General features: G+C 41.9%; 1 protein-coding gene across 2 annotated transcripts in view; it reads left to right on the top strand.

Moving 5' to 3' along the window:
* Positions 1–25888, top strand: part of adarb2 (adenosine deaminase RNA specific B2 (inactive)) — a 171152-nt gene that overhangs the window by 122583 nt on the left and 22681 nt on the right. For both annotated transcript variants that reach the window (XM_034211939.1, XM_034211941.1), the window contains exon 4: positions 22108–22222. In XM_034211939.1, the coding sequence (XP_034067830.1) occupies positions 22108–22222 (115 nt within the window). The remainder of the gene's footprint in view (positions 1–22107; positions 22223–25888) is intronic.

Genomic DNA, 25888 nt, shown 5'->3' with positions numbered 1-25888 from the left:
CGCTCTGCCACCTCGGATTAACATCCATTTGAAAAGGGAAATGCGTTTTGTGGCTGAACAGAAGGAACATGAGGGTTAATGGAGAAGAGAAAGCATGGAAAAGCCAGCGTGGGTATTAAAAACACTACTAAGTCTTTTCATTTCTCATCATTTCAGATGAGATCAAATACGACTCTAAATTCTCTTTTTCGTTTTTTGCGGTTCAAATTTGATTTAGTTATCTCCTAATGTGAACCATTGCAGATAGAGAGAGGGATACAGACTGGTCAAGAGCAGTAATTTCCCTGCCTCCGCCTCGGCAAATTGAATATGATTTCAGACACGTGAAGGTGACCCCTGTCAGCCGCTGAGCCCCTCGCAGATTGTTTTCTTTGTCTAATCTCTCCCACTTCTAATCTGTCTCAATATAAACAGCTGTGACAGGCTGATCATTAATTAATATTGCCACAACAAATTAGTGACAGCGATGGCCCATCCGAGCACCCTGTCTTAGATAGAAATACGGCAAGTCGGAGAGATAGGGAGAAAGAGAGATAGGGAGAGGTGTAAACAACACATTAGAGAGGAGTTGATTAACAGCTTCGGAGTCCTTGCAGATAGTGTTACAGTCTGGGCATGTGGACAGTGACGGCAGATACACACTAAGTGACAGCCACCACAGCAGACTGTACCCACAGGGTCAGCTGTGGCTGTCACTACAAAGTGGTGCAGTGCAAACAGGCGTAACATCTGCATTCAACAGTTTCTACTAACGCAGCCAAACAAAACACTTGCTGTTAAATATTTCTAGATTGATGTTTTACATTGTTAAATGATTCTCCTGTCTTCAGTCTGAAGGGAAAAAAAGTTACTAGTTAGTCAACATTTTAATTTTAAATGTAAATGGTCTGCAGAGGCTAAAATCCCAAAATGTCTCTCCCACACACTCCCCCGTGCCTGATATGCCTAAACTGGACTCCTTTGTTTACTTCTGTAACATAGTCACATCACTATGTAACGCTAGAATATAGATAGAGTACCAATGTTTTTCATCTGGTTTTACTTGGACTATCTTGATAATGTAGTTGCAGCCCAGAACACAATTTCTAAATATGAATGTAACTTATGTGCCAAAATATGCAAATAATATCCTGTTTGTAATAAATTGGATTATATAAGTAAAACTGGCAGGAGTTGCTGTTATCTCGATATCTTGACCTTTGGTAAATGAGAGCGAGTAGGGAATTCCTTTTTGTGCATCCATAAAGTATCTCATTACAATGTGTCACTTATAGCACAATAATAATGTGAGCAAAAAGCCACTGTTTGTGTCTGGACTGTCTGCCCTTTCAGCAGCCACTTACCTCATCATGTGGTATTTAAAGAAGAAGCAGTGGAGATTTGTGTGTGAAATTACTGAACAATAATGTTTCCCGGTCTGAATGGGAGCACCCTGTACATGGAAAGGTTAGAATCATCCTCCACTGTCTAATATGTATGCAAAATATGACCTATGAGACTGCAGGCTGTTGAGTCTAATGTACTGCGTCAGCATGCAGCTTTGAGGGAAAATCCCTTGGCATGGAGGAAATGAAATGGGGTTGGTCAGGTCATGTCACCTCTGATACACAGTGAACGCCCCTGTAATCTATTCCAAAGAAGCGTGGCGCTCCTTTCTGCACCCCTGCGCGCCCTACACCATCCTACAAAGTCTTCATCGTTTGTGACAGTCCTCAATTCCCCTCTTTTCTCCCTCCTCCTTTCCCCTCCATAGCCTCTAGCTGTGAGCCGGAGCACGGCTATAATCGTTTCTGAAGAACCTCTCACACTTCATTAAAAGCATAATCAAGTTCATTACAATTTCATAGGCGTTCAGGTACCAAATGGCTTCCGATAAATCATGACTATTGGTCCTGTGTGGCTGGCATGTGTAGGTTTATCTCAGGCTCTCAGGCAGGAGAGAGGGGAAGGGGAGGGGGAGGAGAGGAGAGGTCTGGATGTCTGGCCTTTAAATGACCTTCCAGCCTGGAGCAATGGACCGTGCTGTCATACACGCAGAATGGAGACGTGCACACGCCCAAATCAGCACGCATCACATCTGGGAGATCAGATTGTTCATGAAGCCATCGTGCTGACATACAGTACGCAGAGGAACAGATGGGGCACCAAAGTACTGTTGTAAAACTTAACACAACTGCCCCAACCGGCACAAAATTTGCTTTTTTATCTACAGCTATTTTACACGAGTACTTGTCTTTAAAGTGCTCTGTATACTGTGCTCTTGTTAGGGATAAGAAAGCTGTCAAAACAATATTTATTACTGGAATACAAGAACTGACATTTCACACACAAAGCAGGAAAAAAGGGATTAGGTGTAGTGGACAGTGTGGTAGAAATAAGCCGTAAATATGCCATCAACTGCATAATATTGATCATATCACAATCAGCTGAGACTTAGTCTGATATCTCATTCATCTCTCTTGGCATTCGGTCTCAGAGGACTGAAAGTCTTTCATATGCTTTTTCCACCAAAGGGGACCAAGAATCTTTTTAGGAATTTGCGAACTCAACTGGAGGAACCTGTGACTAATTTAAGTTTTTGTATGATATTCGTAGTTACCCAAAAAAAGTCCCCTCTCCTGGACTAGCATTTTTAGATACGGGAAAACCGAGCTGAATTTGTCAGGGCAAAGACATCATGGTTGGCAACTTCAAGGAATAACCATTAAACACTCAGCAGTTCATGGAGTTTTAGGTTTCCCTTCTGCCTGTACATTTATGTTTAGGTATTACATTAAAAAAGATAACAGTATATCTAAAGACAATAACTACTCTAATAAGTTGTTGTCTCGTGTGTAAAAGTAACGATTCAAGAGCAGTTGTAATTTTCAAATATGCCAAAGATATTAGTTCCTGGTTTACTTTGTGAAATCAGTTCCTCTTGTTCCATCGTTTCTGGAACTGTTGGGAATCAACTCAAAATCGTTTTTAAACATTAGCTATGCGGCATATAGTCATAAATAATCTTCATACATTTTACTTTTATTTGAATTATAATCTACAGCACCTTTTGTTTTGAGGGGAGTGGAGTGTTGTCTGAAGTGTCACAGAGTGAAAATGAGTTTGTTACGAATACATTACTTTAAAAATATTATAGCAGATTGCCTTTGGATAATTAAAAGTTCATCTTGAATTGGAACTGGTTGAAAATATTGCATTGATGTTTCAAGTCTTCCTGAATATTTTAGGCATCTTAGCTGCTAAAAGTTCATTTCCACAACAGAATGAAACCATATTATTTCCCCAAAACCAAATGCAGAAAATATCAGTCCTACACAGACATACACACATCCCTCGCCAGTGACTGTCCCCGTGCACACACTCACATGCCTGGCTGATCACATGGACCCTCAGGGCCGCCAAACCTCAGATGTTTCCCCGAGGGTCTCCTCCCCTCGCCTCCATAGCTGAGGCAACATGACATGTGTTGCTGATATGCTCCGGATGGAATCAGCCATGGTGTGTGTTTTTGTACGGCTGTTATGCTAAAATATTCACCGTTGCATCAATTTTGGTAGTATGCGTTGGGACACATTGTACGTGATAGGATAATGGGCAGAACATCTCTACGCGGTTGACCAATCACAACAGAGTGGGCCAGCTAACCAATCAGAGCAGACTGGGCTCTGTTTTCAGACAGAGGGTGAAAAGAGGTGCAGGCAGTATGAGAAAAATAAAGAGCTTTTTTCTCATTAAAGCATGGAAACATGACACATTAGACTAGAGGCACAAAATACAAATATCGACCTAAAAAAGTAGCATTATAGGGCCCCTTTAATGCTAAGCTAAATGCTAGCCGCTAGTTGAAGCCTTATATTTTGCTTGAAGAGCAACTTGCAGGTTAGAGACCCCAGTGAATAAATGTGTAGGAAAATGATGTATACACTGGATTAAAAAAATATATATACATAAATATTAGTGCTGTCAAAATTATCGCGTTAACGGCGGTAATTAATTTTTTGAATTAATTGCGTTAAAATATTTAACGCATTTAACGCATGTGCAGAATGGCCCGCCCCATACGTGCCACCAGTGGCAGCGCCAGGGTATGGCTGGGGTAGGCTACACCCATACCAAGAAATGGCTTAGCCCCACCATGAAAAATGATGTTAAAGTAAGCTAAATAAAGTCTGCCAACTAGCGCGGAGTAAATTGCACAGACAGCAGTTAGTAAGATTGATTTCAGTAGCCACGGTTTTGAAAACTTTTGTCACGTAGTGATCGTCTTCTCAATAGAACATCTTTGATAACGGCGTGGTGTTGTTGCAGGAAGTCCCGACGGAGAATACTTTTGCTGTAGTACAGGGGTGCACATAACTGGTACGCAGGTTATGTGCGTAATCTGAAATGCGTACCGTCACTTGTGTCACAAAGCGCATTTGCGTACCGACGTACTTGTGAAGCTTTTCCAGAAGGCGGTTAGATCACCGGACGACAGAGTCGGTCTCCGTGTGCACAGACAGGGCTGCTGTTAACGTCGGTCTGTACAACGGAATTGTGCCAAAACTAGGCTAACAGGCGGCGGAGAGAGACTCCCCCCCCCTTCACTGGAGAACTGCGCTAAAACAGCTGATCACAACGTTCACACTCTGTGGTCACGAAGTACTCCACTAGCCGCCGCCGCCGCCCCCCCCCCCCCCCCTCTGTCGACTTTCCTGAAGTACTCCCCCGTTGATAAAAATCAACACGTAATGAATTAAGACCCCACGGTTTGATGATTGATAGGTGTGTGGGTTGTCTTTCATTTTGACACGCAGAAAAATGTTATAATAAACATAGATAGGCCTACTGTATGTTAAATGGATATATCCGCTTTCTTTCATTTATCTTTCCATTCCCACAACAATATACATAAATAAATGGCATATTTTGGACATAGTTCGAATGGTGATTAATCATGATTAATTAATTTTTAAGCTGTGATTAATCTGATTAAAAATTGTAATCGTTTGACAGCCCTAATAAATATACACTACAGTGACATCTGGCTTCGTTTTTGTAAGACATTTTTACTTCCGCATAAAAAAAGACCACCCGCGTGTGACGTCACATGAAGGAGAGCGGCCGGTCTAACGTATTAATAAACATGGTTCACAATGCTAGTTTTGACACAGAAGAGGTTGAAAATGTATATTCGTATGCATTTGACGGACCACAACCTTATAATTATGAGCCTGCTAGGCGTCCAAGAGACCAGGAGCAGCTAACATCGGTCACATCACAACATTGTAAAGTTAGCGATCATATATCAGGCTATAACTAAAGTAGTATTGATAATATAGTAACGTTACTGGCAGGACTGTTGATACTGATCCATAACAAACCGCTCAAACCAACTACAAACTACTACTGCGGATTGGGCAGAGAAGGAGTCCGAGAAAGTTGCTCCCCCATGTGACGTAATATGACGCGTTTGACGTATGACGTTAAAAAAAAAGCAGTTTTTAGTAGCAGAGCTCAAAACGGCTCCTTTCCCCTCTGAATTCCTGCCCTTCGGTCTCGTAAAACATATCAAATCCTGCATTAACTTTTTTAATTGTAATTGTCAGGCAAGGTTAAGCATAAATCTAGTAAAAAAAAAAAACCCTGCAAGTTGCTCTTTAATAACATGAATATGTATCAGTCTTCTCATCTTACTCTTGACAAAAACAAATTAGAATCCTTCCGAAAATGCTGAACTATTCTTAAAGGAATAAATCCTGAACCATTTCACAACGCTGTATTAATCTTTACACTATACTGCTGCTTTACTGTCTAAACTGTATCCACATTGTTGCATTCCTGCATAGTGAAAACCATGAAAATTTCCCATATGACCATAATTAGTTGAATACTGGGAATACATGTAACAGTCGTACATTTTTGGCTCGACTAAATTACCCCGTGGATGAAAAAAAAAAGGAAAAGCAAAAAATCTGTTAACTCTGTCCTGCTCTCTGGGGCCGCACCACGCCTCCCCGGGGGGGGGACAAAACGGGAGAGACTGGAATACGGTGTATGTATCAGAGAGAATGTGTGCGTAGGTGTGTGGTTGAGAAGGGGGGGGGGACAAGCTGGCAGGGGGAAGGATGAGAGGCAGGCTGGGGGGGGAGCAAGGGAGGTGAGGATGGATGGAGTGCAGTGGGGGGAAAGAGAGGAAAACCTCAGCGGAACAAAAGACCTTCAGGATTAATTAGGCGTCAGATTGGTTGCAGGGCACAGCGGGGGGAGAGAGGGGGAGTTTAGCATTCTGGGAAGACCTCATGTCCACAGCCCTCATATTTCAACCTACCTGCCCATGAAGCAGGCAGCTAGTTAAGGCCTGCGTTGTGCCTGGAACCACTGTCCGCTGGGTTATGGATGGAGCCCCTTCCTACGTCTTCATGTATTTTTATGTTATCCCACCGGGCAATGAGAGGAAACACAGAGGTCATATATGGAACGCATAATGTTTATATGATGGTTTCCCCCCCCCGTGTTATTTTTCCTCACATATTTTGTAAATGTGATAAGGCGTGTGTGTATGAACCTGCAGGAAAATAGGTGCAATATTTCATAGTATTTACTCAGTTGGGCAGCATTTCTCCCTGCCCGAGTTCCCCTTGCCAAATTAGAGGAGTGTGAATTCACAAAATACATGCAGCTGAACCCTTACTGAACTTCTTACTTTCACTGACATTATCAGCTGAATTTATTTTCTTTCTGCAGCAACAACTGCTTCCAGAACAGCTGAATTGCTGATTCGGGTCACCGGCGTCACCTCTTAATTTGAGAGGCGGGCCCCGAAGTCGCCTGTTAATACCGTCTCCATTGTCATTGTCACAGAGGGATGTTTCTAGGGCGACCTTTTGATGGCACATCTTTCCCTCCGATACAGGAAGTGCTGAACTCTGCATACAGATGAAAGGCAGGGTGGCCATGAGTCATAATATCTTCACCCGACGGCGCGTCTCCGCGCAAAGCACTTAGCCGATCAAATAAGAGCCTTCCTGGAGGCTGGAGCAAATCATGGCCTTAGCACATTTGTACCAATAAATCAAACCATCACAGAGGTGGCTCCTACACACAGCTTCAATATATCTCAGCATCGTGAACTTTAGAACAAAGTATTCTGGGTAGATGTGCAGATTAGACATTCGATTGGCTTCACAGAGCGAGTGATAAAGCTTCAACAGATTGTATTATTTGGAAATTGGGAAAGAAAATTCCACGGCTCACAGCATGAATAGTTAACATATGCTTTAGTCAGAGGCTGAGAGGAGAAGATTTCAGTCCCTGTGACTTTTAAGCTTTTAGACTAAGAAAAGTTTGACCCAGTTGATTGTACTTATCCATCACATCTGGTAAAAAGGTGATACATTACTAATAGCAAAGGTAGAGATGTCCTCACGGTTGCATATAACTTTCACTGCTAGTGCAGAATGCACATGCTCTGCCTTTTAAAAAATGTCCACCATTGCGTTAGCACCTGGTTGTACTTCAGCAGGTACATAACAAATCCATTCCCCCCGCCCTGTTTCCTGCATCTGCACCCTGGCTGGATTTAAAGGCCCGTGTTGCACTCTCCTGTGCACGATAATGAACTTGGTGTTCCTGCTGATGGAGAAATGAAACACCCCGGTTGTTGACAGGCGCATATAGGTCGACAAGAAGTGTTTTATGCACATAAGACGGTGAACCAAAGTCCACTCAAAACAGGCCAGAATGTTACTTTAGAGCAGGGGTGTCAAACTCAAGGCCCGGGGGCCAAATCCGGCCCGCGACTTCATTTTATGTGGCCCCATAAGAGCTTGCAAAGAATATAATATGTTTATTATACGGTTACATGCTACTTTACAGAAGCACGTTGCCCATAAACTACATGTCCCACAATGCATCTCAAAGTTGACTTTTTTTCTCAGAATTAGATTTTTTTTTCAAAATGTGGCTTTTCTTTTTAAATCATTTTGTGACATTCTCACGGAAGAGACTTGCAATTATTTGCCCTAGACTTCTGCTTTCAGATGTAGTTATTATGAAGTTATTATCCTATCCGATAATAATCCAATGCAGAGGCAATAATGTGATATAATACATTATTTTATATATATTAAATATTTGTATATGTATTTTTATATAGTCTTAAAGTTACAACCGCCCCTTTGAGTGCAACCATAATGCTGATGTGGCCCGTGATGAAATTGAGTTTGGCCCCCCTGCTTTAGAGGTTCACATGCAATATAGAGGTATGTACAACAGTATAGGATAGGAAAGGGAAATGGAAAAACGTAATATCAGAATTTAAATAAATACAGGGGGGATCAAATGGAAGTGATATAACTATTGAAGTTGTAATTCTGAACATTTCAGTTAAGATTGATTTGGCAACACCCATGGTTACTGTGGTAACAGCAAGTATAGTTTAAAACTACAATATACATGTCAGCTTATAGTGCAGCCAAAACATGTTTTAATAAAAAAGACGCGAAAATCTGAATTATAGCTTTCCACCCAGCACCAGGGCGCAGTATTAAAAGTAGCTTAGCTTACTTACATTTAAATGTGACTACCCCTTCTTCTTCTATTGCTGTGTAATATTGGGTAATTGAATGCTATTAGTGGGATTTAGCAATGTTAGCGTTAGCAGTTACTTATTAAAGCTCAGATACAACATAATATCAATGAGATGCAAACAGCATTACTGGATTCCACATGTCCTGTTTCTTGTTAAACTTGCGTACGTTGCTAGACGACAATTTGAATCCACTTCAAATGCAAAGATATTACAGAATTTATGTAACGTAATATTAAACTGACTAAACCATTTACAAGCCTAAAAGTAAAATGAATGTTGGAGGTGAATGGTTTTAACAGATTAGATGCATGCATTAGTTGTTGAGGTTTAGTCTTCTGTGTAATTGTAACCACATACTGCTGCGTGAAATTTCAGCATTGAGCATTGTGACATGCTGCATTACCTCATGTCAGTTTTCTGAATCTCCAACGCTTCGGGCCATAATCAGGTGGCACTCATAGAGTTATGCATGAGCGAACGCACACATACCTATACAATATGCATGGGCTCTGCTGTCATCCATAGGCATGTATGTATGCACAACATTCTACCCTTTTCTCCTTTTGTCACTTTCCTCCACAACCCTAATGTCAAGCATCTTCCGCTCTGATAGAAAGACTTCTACAGCTTTGGCGTGTCTAGATGTGACAGCTACTTCACACAAGAGCTGACATTCAGCGCTTTCTCTCAGTACTGTTATTAAAGCGCTTAAGGACGATGCGTCCACAGATTGTGGAGGTGGCGAGACGATGATCTCCCTTTCCTAAGGTGAACCACTCATTTGTGTTTTTCTGACATTATTCAGCTCAATCTCCCACATAACAGAAGGGAAAAAACAGCTTGTTAAATATCCTGTACAACGCTTGGTAGCTTGACACGCATTTATTAAAGAAAGTGTCTGGCACATGAGACAGCAGCGAGTGGTGTGTACGTTTCTAAAGGACTTTAAAGTACAAACTGAACGCACATACACACACACACAATAGGTTCAGACCTTCAGTGTTCTTTGCCTTTCTTTTACGATATTGACTCTCCTTTCAGTCTATTGTCATGCCTCTCCTGCTCTCTCTGCTGGCCTGCTGCAGGAGCTTATGAAGTATGGGTGTGCACTTGAAAGGTTCCGCGGAAAGCAAAAGAAAAAGGGCACAAAAGAAACCATGTGCATTCGTTACAGTCTCTCTGGCGTTGTGCTAACTCTGCAAACGCCACGTGATGGATTTTTAGTAAATGTTAAGAGAGCAGGGGCCGCAGACTGATTTCTTTGGCATGCTCAAAAGCCTTTCTCACGCGGTTATTTGCATTCATTTCATCCGCGGGCTATGAAGTGCATATTATATTGTGCCTGTGTGTGTGTGCACAGCGGTTGGCGGTGAGAGGGATCATGCTCTGTTAAATCCACATTCATCAGTGCAGAAAAAAGCTGCGCTATTTTCACCAAAGGGCATGTGTAAACGTATACTGTAGCAACTGTCAGATAAACACATCACGGTTTTGGGAGAAAGCCTCATATTGCCAGCTGAAAGAATTGAGTGAAATAAGTAATGTGATTTCACATAACATTGATCATATAATCTCACACTGGCTCACAGCCAAGTTGGGCTAGTAGTGAATCTAGCTGTAAAATATAATGGAACACATTGGGTTTTTTTCGGAGCTGATGATAGCAGTAGCTCAGGAGTGTGCCATCTCACTTCATCAGTTTTTGCACACTGGGACAGAGTTGCACTCTGTATCTCGTTGTACAATGAAAGGCTTTAACTTTATCTCTGTTGAAAGTATCAATTTGGATATTGTGGAAAAAGGTACTGGGAAAAGAATAAGTTAATGAGATGAAGAGCAAGCAAACATTTAAATTATCCCGGAAACAGGAAACCAGTTAATCTAAGCGATTAACACAACTTAAATCTAAATAAAAATTGATATTATCTCATATTTTATCACATTTTGTCTATATGCCTACAGGCTCACACCAAAGGGAGTGATTAGATTAGATTAGGTTACCTGTCCAAACCGCTCCATTATTCTCACCATTCTCCCACATGTCATTGGGGCGCCACAAACAAACACAACATTGGCATTTCCCATGATCCCTTGTTGACGGTTAGAAATTCAAAAAGAGCACCCAGGGCTATGAATCAAATGTCAGCCATGGCACTGTGGTGGAACCGTATCAATATCTGATGATGTATGGCTGGCTGTAGGGGCTTCTGGCCACAGCCACACCCACAGACACGGCACACAGTCCGCTCCACACTTAGTCACCAGCGGAGGGGAGGCCGCTGGATAAATGACCCCTTCAGAAGCAAATGGACTCACTGCAAAAACATCCAACTGAAAACGTCAAAAAGCTTCAGTACTCAGCCAGGAGATTTAAGATACCGTGATGAATTATTTCTCACTGTTATTGTTACTTTTAAACAAATATAGGGTAACATTTGCTCTGCATTGTGAATGTACTGTAAAATATAGATTTTGGCATCATTGGTGAAAGGTTTTATTTGCGTACAGTAGTGAGTTTTTCTGCATTGGTATTAGCAGCACATCATACCCTTGACAGTACAATATGTTACAGGCATGCTTGACAAGGAGACAGAAAAGCATCTGAAAGCACCAGTGTTTCCCCTCGTCTGCGTCTCTAATCTCTGCGCCGAGAGGGAAACGGTGCTTGGCAACAGACTTTCCCAGGCAGCGTTCAAGCGGTGTTTTATGTTTTTTGAAGTCTCGCTGATTCCCAGGGTCGAGCCTGTCAAAAGGGCCATACCCGTATCTTCAAGAGCAGCAGAGATGGAGGCACGGCCGCCTCTTCTGGGCGGAGGCCGACACAATCGTCCACCCTTTAGAGGCAGCCATCACATCACTCCAAAGGAGCCATTTGAATGGCACCGCTCTTTCATGGCATAAAAGGTGATGCTAGATCCTGCCGTCCTCGCAAATGTTTTAAAGCCTTTGCCGCAGTCTCTTCACGTGACGATTCGTTTGTGGGTTTTTTTGTTATTATTTCTCTGGCTCTGCCCTGACCGGCGTTAACTATATCAGATTCCAGAAAGGAGATGGAGTAGAGAAATAACTGATACTGTAGGTCTGTGAGTGCACACATGAGACTTTTATTAAAAAGTCAGTGTCTATGTCAGTGTTATGATCGAAGTGGATATCTGACCACAGCTAGTGAATATTGTTTGTTATGATTATTTTATTCAACATGTATGACTTCAAAAACCCTGCTCGTGCTGTGTTCACTGGATATCAAATCTGCAATGCTGCACATTTGTCTAAATACTGATTCATGCAAGGGAAACTGAATCAAATTCCAATTCTCCACATATAAAGACATTTAAAATCCCCAGATATCCACTTCTGACAACTGGAGTCCAAAAATGTAAGCATCTTTAAAAGGTCACGTTATTCCAGTGCAAATAGAGAGGTATGCTTGCTATTAATTCATTTGGCCTCAGCAATAAACATTGTACAGTAATCTACCCAGAAGTGAGTCACAGGGGAAAACCCCCAACTGTTGAGTATTGAGTGACAATTTGTTTGCAGTTTATTAGCACTTAAAGAAGTGGCTTACATAGCTCTTCAATATCATGACGAGGCTTACATCCTTACTGATGTGCAGGAGTGTTGTACTCCCCTATGTGAGATTTGTTTATAACGGAGCGTCCACACTACAGCTTCAAAAAAGGCTTGGAGCTGGGCGTGTCTGAAGCTTGGTGATTTTATTCGAGCAACGCAACCAACAACCAATCACATGAATCTCCCGCCCCCGACATACAAAGCAAAAAACCCCGGGGATTTTATGCGAGCAATATATATATAAACTCCCCAAACAGGCGAAAACCTACCAGTTTCACCCACTGTCTCCGCCACCTCCCTCCATGACTGGTTCTTCCGGTTTGTATCCCGGTAGGTGAAGAGGGTCTGCTCATACAAAACCAGGTGATTCGCTACGGCGATAATTAGTTTATCCTCCATCTTTTTTTGAAATATAGAAATGAACGGCGGGACATCTCTCCCAGCTTAGACGCGGTTTGATTGGCTAGGGCTTGAGCTGTCAGATTTTCAGAAACGGGATTTGATTGGCTGGCGCCGGAGACGGACCGCTATGCTACCCACAATTCAGTTCGGTGAAAAGCGAGGCAACGTGACGTCACCCCATTCAAAGTGAATGGGCAGACGCGTTGGAAACCGTTTTTGAAGCTGTCGAAGCTGTAGTGTGGACGGCCCGTAACATTTCTCCCCTGAACGATACTGCAGACCCCACACTCGCAACACAGGTTTCCCTCTCTATCACTTTACTCTCGCTCTCTTTGCAGAATCATGTGCAGATAAATGGGAGGTGTGTGAACAGCCCTCAGGGGCCTCTGGAGTGGCCTTTTCCACCTCCTCCTCCTCCTCCTCCTCATACATCCTCCCTTAGTCAACTACGTACTGTAGATGATAGACTTGTTAAATCCTCATCTCTGACCCTCTCATTTTCTCCCGTGTCTCCATCCCTACTCTTTTTTTCGTCGCCTGGCTGTTCCCCCCCTCCCCCCCTCTCCCTCTCTCCGTCTCCCTCCTTCTCTCCATCTCTCTCGGGGGTAGGTCATGTTATCTTTTCGCAGGAGTCCCTCTACCGGCCCTTGGTGCATAATATATAAAGCTGCTGGTGTGTGTTTTACTCTGTGCCTGACATTATTAAGTCGTTTCAGGCGTATCGCTGCTTTTATCTCCACCATGGAGGTTAATCAGAGGGGATTTACACCCAAACGACTCAGATGCACTCCAATCACTGTCACCCTGAACCCTTTTCTTTGTCCTCCTCTTGCTCTCTGTCATGTCCTGTGCCCTGTGCATATTTTGGAGACAGAATTAGGGATAGGATGTTTGTCACTTTAAATGTTGAACTGGTTAGCAGAGATGACTCATCATAATAGCAACTTCTCTGTACAGCGTGGTATATCTAGAAGTATGACACAGCCTTACAGTACGTTACATAAACACGTAATATAATTGACACTGTGTAATTGTTGCTTAATGTAATCAAATTCAAACACTACAGGTTTTGAACAGAGTGTAACATTTCATACAGAAGTATTATAAAATGAAATATAAAAATCATTTTTTGTTTGTTTTTAAAGCCCTATATAGCAGAACTCCTCCATCGCTACACCCCAGCCAGAGCTTTAAGGTCTGCTGACTAGCTGTTGCTGATAGTGCCCAAGACCAGGCTCAAAACTCAGGACACAGAGCTTTCGCAGCAGCTGGCCCTAGGCAATGGAACACTCTGCCCCTGCATGTGAGGCCGCACTAGGTTTTTAAATCCTCACTAAAAACACACTTCTTCTCTCTGGCCTTCTAGTCAGAGCCGAGCACGACTCCTGACTATTCCCTGTGTTTTTTATATTTCTGTTGTAAATGATTGTCTTTTATTGTGATTGTAGTAATGTGTTTTTATTACATGTACAGCACTATGGCTCGATCAAAAATCGCTTTTAAATGTGCTATATAAATTCGACTTGATTTGATTTGATAAAACACATTTTATTATCTTCAAGAATATTTTGGTACATTTTGATGATCATACTTATGTACTTTAACAAAATAAAATGCAGCAAGATCAGTGACGGCTAAGTGGAAAAACACTGTCGAGATGCACACCACGTAGAGGTAAACCACATAGAAAACCATGCAGTGGGTTTTGTTGAAGGGTATCTGGGGACCTGGCAAGCATGGTGTCCGGGTTACACACCAAACATGGAACCATGCATGGGCCAGGCCCTGATAGCTTCAATGTTGTCGTAACAGGCGGTGCTTGTTTGATCAGATGAAGAGAATTTAGACTGATAATGAGTTTTAGAGTCAGTCGCGCAGAACATCTGTGGTTGGTGGTTATGATTCAGTGGCTTCGGTTCGTTTTGGCTTGAACGTTGGGGTTTCATTTCTCAAATTAATGTTTGGATTTAGGCTTAAAAGCATTTGTAGCTTTCAGCAGATGTGACCAATCAGAGGACATATGGAGTTAGCAGTGACAAAAGTTTCGCTTACACCATTTTGTTTTAGTTGTTAGGGTTTATTTTAACTATTGGTGATTAGAAACGGATGTTCTCATGTTCCTTTGTTTATGTTGTGGCACAACATGTCTCATTGTTTTTGGACAAACTGTCAAAATACTGAGTTACAAATTGTGATTTCAAGATGTTTAAAGGGATTGCCAAAGTCAGTAAATTCATCCTCTGGGGACCATGAATGTCTGCAAAAGATTTAACAGCAACAAATCCAATAGTTGAGGAGATATTTTAGTCTTGGGCAGACCTACTCTTGTTCTATATTGGAAGCTGCATGTGGTCTTAGTCGGTATTAAGATTTTACAGTTAGGAGGAACTGGGCCATGGGGATTGATTATGGCCCCAAGTAGAGAGTAGGAGAGAAATAATGATCTGCTTCTATGTTTAGCATCATCACCGGGAAGTGTCCTTGGTTTTTGGTCGGGGCTATCATTCTTGTGGTAGCTCATCCATGACTCTGATCCTTACCACATGCACCAGGCCCTGCCGTCTTGGTTTCAACCTTTTCCAGCCTAATGAGGAATTCCTGCTTGAGCTCTGCTTTGCTGTTGGAAACCTGTGGTGCAACGTCCCATATCAGCCACAACGGGGAAAGAAGGATCTGTGGCAAAGACAGATCAATTGCTCCCTCTCTCTTGCGCTCCTTTATCTGTCTTTGTGTCTTGCTCACTGACATGAAGCATGAGCTTTGAAAGGGAAAGACCTTTCCCTATGATGACGGCGACGGCGGCGGTGGTGGGTGCCTGATCTGACTGACAAGGCCCCGCTGTTCAGGCAAAGCGTTTGACACACAAACACACACGGAGAGAAATCTGTTCAGCCCACTGCAGGGCCATCTGGCCATCACACGGGAAAAGGTTGGATATAGCTAACTATAGCGGTGCTGGATTGTTTCACAGCACTCGTTCAACTTCTCTGGGTTTCACTTTGTCATCACACGACACAACGGCATCACTTTCTGTCAATAGAAAAGCGAGACAACAGAGCCACCTCTGAAAGAAGATCCAAGTACAAGCATTGACACATCTTGTTTCTTTTTTCCTCTTGTGTTACTGATCTGGAGGACAGAGAGAAGAAGCTGAATATTCATGGGTGAGAGTGATGCTACGTGTCATATGGAGAACAAACAGAGGGAAATCTGTCTTGCCGCAAGGAGTCTGGCTTTTTGAGAATCTAAAAAGCCCCCAGCGGCAACGCCTCCACTAAATGAATAGATATCCATTTTCAAAAGGCTCGTGCTTGGTGGCAGGCGGGGAAGGGTGGTGGTGGGGTACAGGGGGGGAGATATCCAGGCAGAGGGCAGACACTATTAAAACTCGGGAGAATGAATTGTTAAATACCTCTATAAAGAAATATAAGACATGGCCTGGTTTTTATGCTGCCTGGGCCGCTCTGCAGGCGGGTGATAAGGCGGTGAGGGTGGTGGCATGTGTGTGTTTTCCTGAGGGCGGGGTCAAATCAAGACCATATCCATCCCCATGCCACTCTAACATGAGCAGTGTTGTTCATAAACACACACATTAAACATGGCTGCCTCACATCACACTCCCATGCTTCACCAAATTAAACTGAAGCATATGGGGAGTGTTATGGAGGGCCCTAAAATGGAATCACGAATGAATCTCCAGTCATCGTTTCCCTTAGGGGCCTTAGTGCTAAACAATAAATTATAAAATTGAGCCTTTCCTCACAACACATACACACTCATACCATCACCACGACCAGCATGCACAGACTTCTAGGTCAGGCCACAGCAGAGAAAATGTCCCCGTTGACATTTTGTGTTTCTGGCACAATATTGACTTCAGAGGAAAGACGGCAGGAGGATTGTTGGTGACATTCCACATTACCTTCGAGATAGATGCCGAACTGTTTACGTGCACAAACAGTTGAGGAGTAGGAGAGAGGGAAGGTGAGGGAGGGGTGGATGGATGTAATGGACCGATAAAAAAAAAAAACGGACAGATGAGCAAAATAGGCCAGGCATACATTTAGAAATCCTCATCATGTGTGTTTGCACCCCCTCTGTAACATTGGCCAGCGTGGTCATAATCTCACCAAAATCACACTGGTTCCCCTTTTAATTCAAGCAAACAAAAGCAATTTACTCTAAGCCTATCAGGTGAAATATAAATCAATATTCCTTCATTGACTGTCATTAAATCATGACTACATGTATTCGAAAAAAGTCCCTCGTATTGACGAACCTTAGGCTTACCACTCATAGCGTCTTATTCAGCCCCAGCAGGTAACTGTTTTTAGTAGGTTTTTTTTAAACTGTACTGTAATAAAGTCCAGAGCATAACAGCAGGGATACACAGTAAGCTATTAAGTTGCTGATGTTGAAAATCATTTAGTAGCTTAGATACTTTCCTCAACAGTTTTTTCAGACAAAGAACACTGCGCTAAAAGGAGTCAATATAGGACCTACATTCATCAGGTGGCAAGAAACATGACTCCAAATGCTATACTAATGTCCTTAATTTCACTGTTGAGTAGCTTGTTTCACTGTCCTTATGGCATGATTAAGGCTGTAATTCGACACTTTTATTCGCTTAACAGTGAAATGTAACTGTGAGGTGCATTCAAAAGAAATGTTAAACATATTTTCCTCGGGGAAAATTGGGCAATGAACATGTTTTTTCTCCACCAGGAATTAAGTAGGAGGAGAATGATTGGTAGTTTCAGTGTAGTTTTGTTGTGAAATGAGCTTCCCTCATCATAGGGCGCAGACCCTGAGAGCACTCACTGACAAAGCTATACTTGGATTCAAAAATAGGTTTGTGTTTTGGAAATGCAATATTCGTTTACCATTGGCTTAATTTGATTTCAACCTGTGTTGGTTGGTTCTTGGTTGATTTTACACATCATTACACTTTTGTTTGACTTCAAATGGCCATCCTATCTGCCTGGGATGCATGAAAAGACAAAGAGTAAATGGGGTCATTTGGCAGTGGATCCGTTTCCATTTTCTTTCTTGCAACACCTCTTCTTTATTAAAGCTAATGTGTGTATTGCTGCAATAAATCTCATCCGTTGCAGCTGTAGTTACTGCTGCTGCTTGTTTTCTCCACCCTGAGGAGGCCCAGAGGAACTGCTTAGTAAATTGGTCAGAACTAATGCAGGAAGATGCACCAGGTGGGGTGAGCAACACAACAGCCTCCACGGCAGTTTCTGCTCCAACCAGTCCCTGTACTCCCAGGGGAGCCTCCATCAGTAACCTGAAACAGATTTCGTAAAACAAATTCCAAAATGTAGCTATATAGAGCAACGTTGATGCTCATCCATGAAGAAGCTTCCTCTCGCTGTGTGGCAGCCCGCCCTGATGTTCTGTCTGACTGAGGAGCGAGATCCTTGGCCCCGTTTTTATGCCACATTAGGCCCACACTGAAGGTGGCACTCAACAACCCCCGCTGAGGAAAGCAGTGTGTGTGTTAAGAGAAATGATAGGGGACAACATGAGGAATGACAGTACAGGCAGATCTACGTGTTTAGATTTAAGCTGATATAAACCAGGAAAGGAGTTATTTTGTTAAGAAGTGAACCACAGCTGGAAATCACAGACTATTTTATTTTGTGTCAGTTGATGTAGATTATGTTGTTTCCCCACTCCCACACAGGATGAGGAAAGTATTATCTTTGACTTAGTCCTGGCACATCACTGCCCTCTATCACATATCAGCATGAGAGAAGGGGGAAGGAAGCTAAGGGACGAATAAAAGGCGAGACCTGAAGAGTCATACTTTCAAAAAAGATGGGAAGAAAAGAAGAGGCACTGACAAAGAGAGATGAAAGGGAATAGAAGAGGGAGAACAAAAGGGGGAGGAAACAGGGTGGAGGCACATAAAGCTGGGCCGCATGCCAGGGTCTATTCCACCTTTGCTCTGCAGGCCTTTCTGAGCTGCCACCTTCTCTCACCTCTGTAATGTCATCAATGAAAAGGCCTTTAGGAGGGATGGAGGACTTGACTCGGGGTTCAGACTGTGACCGACGCTGCCAAGCCGAGCCGGAATCTGTTAGAATTAATTGGTTGTCCCTTTCAGGAACAAGGCGGGTGTTTTTTCACATTTGTGTAAGAGGTGTTTCGACATAACCAGCAAATTCCACATTCCGGGCTGATCAATACTTCAAAACAAGTGTGTTTTTTCTATCTTCATGGAAGGCTTGACTATCGGGGAGGGATATTTAGGTCAAAAGGATATACAAATATATAATTCATTGATTTTGGCAGCAACTTTGGTGTTAGTGTCAAACTGTTCAATGACCCAACATAAAATAAATGTACAACATGGCTGCAACTAAGGATTATTTAAAAAGTATTAGTAATTATTTTTCACTCAAATCTATTTTAGTTTGTCCCATCAACAGTCCAAAACCCAAGGATATTTGTTTTAAAATTTAAATAAAAGCAAAAAGCATGGCAAAGCAAATATTGTATACATATTTGCTAGATGAACAACTGAAGCCATTTAAAAAAAAATGTAGCAAAAAAGACTAAAGTAACACATGTGGAACTGACTATAAAAAAAATCTTTGTTTATCCCGGTTTGAAATTTCGAAACCTTTTCGAAAAAGACTTCAAACACTCCAAAAACAATGATAATCAACACGTTGAAAAGAGTCAATATGCAGCAACCTTTTTTCTTCTGAATCACTGTTGTGACAAGTTCGTTATAAAACAAGTATTTCAGATTAGGTCTTTAGAATAGCCTGTACTTCAACAATTGTATATTATACCTGACCTTTTGCAAAGGGTGAATACCGTGGTAATATATATTGACTTCTTAGAGTCCTTGGTCACACTGAATGTATGTAGAGAATTCAGCCGTTCTGGTTATTCATTCCTGTCACCGCAACATGAGCTGCTCTGACTAAGGGCTTGACAAACAGGGTCTTTGACTGGATTGATTATTCAAGCATAAAGTAAACAACAACAACTTTCCTTTCTTCCTGTCACTCTTGCCTGTTGTTTAAAGGGACGTACACTCATCTCAGAAGCGACCTGTCATGCGACCGTTATAGAGCTTGATGAGAGGTCATGATAACTCTTGAATCGAAGAGCCAAAAAGTTATCCACTCTTGACTTTTCTTCCATTTCTTTTCTGTTCTATCCCCCCCGAAAAGCTTCAGGCTGACATCATCAGAGCAGCAATATGTGCGTACATACACATGGACACAAACACCACAAGCTGTGAGCTCTTGTACCATCAGTTCTCACTGAGTATTTCACAGCCCTGACGAGGGCCATAATGAGCAATATGCTCACTAATTCAGTCACCCCTACAGATTTTCATCCTTAATCTCTCCTTCTCGCTTACTCTCTGCGTTCGTCCCCGTGGCATCTGTTGATGTCCTTTTAGCTACTGGGGGCTCAATCTGTCCAAAAGGGCCCACGATGCTGCCACTTTGTTGCTACCGTTAGCGTGAAGGCCGATCTGAAGCTAAGCCCTTAACTACCACTGGAAGAAAACACATTAACAGTTAGGGGAAGTGGTTGATGTGATCAATATGTCTTTGAGTATTGCTGGTTTGGTGGGACAGATGTGGTGAAGAAATCAAGAAATCCAAATCAGTTAGCATTTGATATTGTGTCACATTTGGTCAACTTGGTATTAAATCCTACAGGTTGTTGCTTTGCACAAATAGACTTAAAGCACATATGTTGTTAATTCCTTTGACGTAATGTATAATTGCTATACACATAAAACTGACTTGAACTGAACATAGAAGATGGCAGAGCTGTGTTGGCAAGTATATGGCTGCACAATAAGAAACCTGGGTGTTTACTTCCTCTGTACGAAAAGAGAAGTCTCCCAATGGCAGACGTTGTGATTAAAATCACTGCACAGTCAAAGGATTACATGACTTCCTCACCTCAAATTGTTCCGACACTAATGTTGGCTCAATTGTATGTTATTTTATATGTGTGTAATATGTGTGTGTTTTTGTTGGCATTTGGCCAGCTGCCATGACTATAACCTTAATCTCTTTTTTCTGTTGGCGATGCTACTGTTTTTTATCATCTTTATTCACTCATTTATGCATACACATGTTGACAATTTGGACAATTTAACAAAAACAAAGGCAGAGACAGCTTTTTTGAAAATAAAAAAGTGTCAAAATATATTTAAAGGTCACATGTCATGGCCATTTCCACTAATCATAATTCCATTGTTGAGGTATACTAGAATAGATTTACATTGTTCAATGTTCCAAAATCACATTGGTTTCGCATACAGCATCTCTGTATAGTATGTGTATTCAGCAGTATTCACTCTCTCCACTAAACGGCTCGTTGCAGCTCTTGCCCCCCCTTCCCTGTGAGCCCAGTGTGCTCCGATTGGTCGGGACCAGTCGGGACGTTGTGAATCGCGCTGAGCTCCGTGGAGGTGTGATTTCCTTGTTTAGCGATACACAGCGAAACACAGCTGAGCACACACAAAGTCACAGCCGAAGTAAAAACAATAAGTGTGGCTTGATATTGAGAAAGAAAAAGGTTGATAAACGCTGTGAGAATGGGTCTGCAGAGAGAATTTCCCAACTGTCTGTTATCAGCCTGCCGCCAGGGAGGAGAAATCAGCAGAGCTGCCTGCACTGAGTGTGTGAGGAAGTCCATGGATTGGTCAATTTGGACCAATCAGCGGGGGCTTAACGTAACGGCTCCGCGGACGTAACGTAACGGCTCCACGGATTGGTCCATTTCGTTTCCGGGGACGACATGACATCATGATGTACCCGGAAGAATCAAATGGACAGTGACGTATCTCCAACGAGGCGTTTTGGGGAGGTATTTTCTGTGTTAGAGTTTTACTCGCTACATGGTGTACTTTGAGGGTTTTGACTCTGCACACCGTTTACATGCATAAAAACCTTCATAACACACAAGGGGACGGGTAATAACCGGAAAGCATGACATGTCACCTATTAAAAAATACTGTAAAGAGGAAGAAAAGGCCAAAAGAAAAGAAAGAGGGAGAGAAGAAATCAAAAATAAATAGGCAGAGAGGGAGATCTGTTTGGATGAGGATTTATTTCAGGAGAGCCTTGCAGGATATGGTTGGCTTTGTAGCAATCATTCTTTCTTCTCGTACTTACACACCTACACATTCCCTAATACACATGCATGTTAACCCAGCTACATGCTGACATTTACAGTTATATTTGATTTGTGGCATTAGCAGCAGGAATGATCCTATAACTGTTGAACATATTAGTTTTTGTTATTTGTTATTTGTTTGTTAAACTCAAATAGTTTTAAAGTATGGTAGTGTTCGAAACATCACTATGATAAACATAAATAATGAATTTAACATGAATCTGCATGTATTCATAGCGAACAGGTAAGTCAACCTACGTGCTTTTTTTTTTTTTTAAACACTACATTGACAGATAAGGTAAGAGGAATATTCTATAGTAAAATGAAACCTGTGAAGTCAGCCTCCATACAGTGTGTCGAGTAAAAATTAAGAGGGCCTTTGTGTTTTTCAGGACTTTGCCGATTCAATATTCCACTTGGTGAGGGAGAAGTATCGGTCCCTGGTGGGCGGCTGCAGTCCTGCGCACGCTCGCCACAAATCCCTGGCAGGCATCGTAATGACCCGAGGTATGGCAAATTTCATTGACTTTTATATATCACTTTGAATTATTGAAGTGTTGCAATATAGGCAGAGCGAATGAGGGAGGTAAAAAGATAGAAAGAGATGACTAGAAATGAGAATTCTGGATTGAGAGAGAAATGATAAACTGAGGAAGGGCCACTCCATGCTGTACCTTGCGCTCGTGCTGGAGAATATACCCTCCTGATGAATTATTGACTATTCAGAGTCTCTGAGGAGAATGAGACATGGTGGTGAGTGTGAGTGTCAGTCATCCCCACTGCATGCTAGACTCGCTGTGCTCAGGCACATTTGACAAGGCTTCCAGAAGCCACAGTGGAAACCTTAACTAGATCATTTTAAAACTTAATCTGAAACCCGACCGAGTGACACGCTGAAGGAACAGTGAAGAGGGGGAAGCTGTTCACCTGCAGCATGACACTATGAGTTATGACTATGCATTTATCTTTCATGTGTGGTGTTTGTCAATAGCAATGACCATACTAGGGGTGCACTATGCACTATGTTTTCCTGTAGAGTGTTACAGTAGACTACGGTCTAAAAAGAACATCCTCTTAAAAAAGTCCCACCATGTACATTGTGTACATAATTTATTATGATAAAGTGAATTATCATATTTGCAATATTAGTCAAAATAAACGTATTTAGTCCTGTTTTTCCAAATGTTGCAGCCCTAGAGCACACCCACCCACACAAATGCCAACAGGTCTGCACATGTGGAGTCCTACCACACACAAATCCATACACACACACACAGAGGTGTGTTATCTCCCTGTGAGGCTGCAGGCTTTGGGTGGGGGGGGATAGCTGAGGTCAGTGAGGAGGCATTGGTATCTCTGCTGTCTTTGGAGTGCTGCAGCTCATCAGTTTAGACTTCAGTGAGACCGGCGCTCGTCCTGACCTAATCCAATCCCTCTCCTCTGCCTCCCAGTAATTGCTTCTGTTTGTTTATTAATAGCACACGTTATCTTCAGTGATCCAGACGTAACGCTGCCAAGTATTCGCAGCGAGTCGGCAGCGGTGTGGTGGCCAGCGTCCGCGCAGTCAGACACCCAACTTGACAGGAACACTGGGGAGTCCTGTTCCCTCTCCCTCCCTGTGTCTCAGGCCTCTGCTTCTGCCTGAAGAATATTAATCAGGGTCTGTCTTTGAACTGGAGACAGACTGCGATCCCCCCTCTCCACCCTTTGCTGGAGTCCCACCGAGACAGTTGAGCCCAAACCTGAGTGAGATTAGCCTCGTCACCAGGCTGAGAGTTGCAACATGACCGCCAAAGTAAACTGCCAGCACACATTGTCAAATAGTGTGGAAAATCTCATATGAATCGATCGGAGACAGCAGTGGGTGTGAGGAGATGGTAAACAGGGTTCAGATTTGCTCAGAGACATGAAAAATCAGGAAGGTCCACATGGAAAAAAAGACCCCCCCATTACTCCTTTTTACTTGTTTGTAGGATGAGATAAGAGGAACTTCTTCTGAGGCTTTTTTATTCAGCAGGGTGATGAGACTCCAAGTGGGGAAAAATACCACAGGGACTCAAAGAAAGAGATGAGAGCAAAGGGTTTCAAACAAGTTGATTACAAATGACGCTTCTTAGCCTGCATATCCATTTTCAAACAGGGATTTTTCTCCACTCTTTATCTGGCTTTCCGGCTGCCGCAAATGTTAACGTTCAGTGATCGCATCCAGCTACAAAACAGCTTGCTAAGAGGCAACAAAAAAAAAACAGCAGAGATGTATGCAGGGTGGGTTGCAGCAGAGAGATTTGAGAGCTTCAGCAGCTTTCCACAAAGCCACCCTTATGTGTGCAGAACAGTTGCTTGTTAAAGCTAATAAACATTCAACAGGGTGCCGTCTCTTCTCTTGCCAGGTTTTTTTTGTTTGTACCATCTTACTGTTATTCAAACAACACACTTTGGTTGACACTGACCGTAATCGTCTCACATCTAGTGATGAAAGAACAAAATAAAGACAGGATTTATTGAGCTTGATCTAAATGACATTCAGAATTGAAACTGAAAGCTGACCTTGGAAGCTCATCTTGCTTCAGGATAAATGGTTTTAATATGAGCTTTATGGTGTTCAGAGATAATTGGTAGCTAATAGGGAAACGTTTCCCTTGTTTTATAAACACAGAGAATAAAGGGATTCACATAGCAGCTTTGCAGTCTCTGCCAGTTCCAGTTGCCTTATTAATTAAAAAATCACTGTAAAGTTCATGGTCATGTCATTCATAGGAATGTTTCCGTCTGAGTACACTAGTTTTTCCTAACAATGGCTGCCAGTAAATCTTTTTTAACAATTTGTCCTTGATTAGTATTAATTACTTATTGACGCCTACAAGTATTATGGATTTAAAACTAGGAAGAAATAAGTGTTAAAATGTTAAGAGGGACACATAAGGGATTTCTGCGCTAAAACATAACATTAACCTCAAGCATATATAAAACCAGGAGTACAAATATTTTTAGTAGACAAAAATGACTCGCAAGAGAACTGGTGTGCAGAAACAAGTGGTTTTCAAATGAATGCGACAAAAAACAGTAAAGTACATTATTTGGCATAAGAAATGTAGTGGACAACATACATCAAAATACTCATTTAAAGTACAAGTACTTGAGTAGTATACTAGAACTTGAGTGTACTTAGTTTCTTCCCACGAGACCTGTTCCAGTGGCACTACATTTTGCTGCCCACTGATACTAAATAGTTGGATCACACTCATGAGGACTACTACTGTGGAAGACTTTCTACATTATTATTTTTGGGATTCCTGTCTATTTGTAGTTAAAGCCAAGTGTGGATAATTGATGTCCTTAGCATTAATACTGTTCATGTAAAATTAAAGGGTCCATCGGCCATTTTTATATGTGAAGTAAAACGTAATTAATTAACATACTATTCAGGCTGTGAAAAGTGTTATTATTGCTTTGATTATAGTATTCTGGAGCTCTCAAGCTTTCCAATGTTTGAAATAAAGCAGTCTGGTGGTGAGAGGCCTATTGCCAACATGCAGACAGAGCATGTGGGGAACCAGTGTAGTGTGGGGGAATGAATGCAACATTAACCCTTTAACTGCCGGACCAAGAAAAAAGCTATGGAAAAATTATTTGTTTGCATTTTCTTATCAAATGGGCCAAAAATAAGCACAAACAATTTTATTTTTTTGACTGACCACACAGTTTTGTTTTTATGAGCCTCTACCAACTGGTCGAGCTGGCCTTCTATGGTAAAAGTACATTTTCAACAATCATCATATACAGTACAGTATTTGTATGCATCAAACTCAAATAAAACACAAACTCAAATACATTTGTTTCTTTTATGGAAAATGACCAATATATACAACCAGATATATTCATAAAAGATAATAAATTATAATTGTAAAAAAAAAAAAATGGAAAAAAGTAATGTAAAGTGTTTTTCATGATAAAAAAAATACTTTCTCATCTTACTGTATATGCTGAATTGACCTAACAGGAAACCACTGGCCTAACAGCAAATGTCTATATCCTGTGTTGGCCTAACTTGCTCATCCGTGTGCAATTTTGGGCTGAATGCCATGCATGAAATTATTATCACTCTTTCTCTCTGAGACTCATAAGGCAGTACTAGATTTAGTAATATTACCATGAATCTAGCCATTTATTTAC

The sequence above is a fragment of the Gymnodraco acuticeps genome, unplaced genomic scaffold (assembly GCF_902827175.1).
Source record: "Gymnodraco acuticeps unplaced genomic scaffold, fGymAcu1.1, whole genome shotgun sequence".
Taxonomy (NCBI): domain Eukaryota; kingdom Metazoa; phylum Chordata; class Actinopteri; order Perciformes; family Bathydraconidae; genus Gymnodraco; species Gymnodraco acuticeps.
The sequence above is the reverse complement of the archived record's forward strand: the minus strand, read 5'-3'. Positions and strand labels throughout refer to the sequence as shown.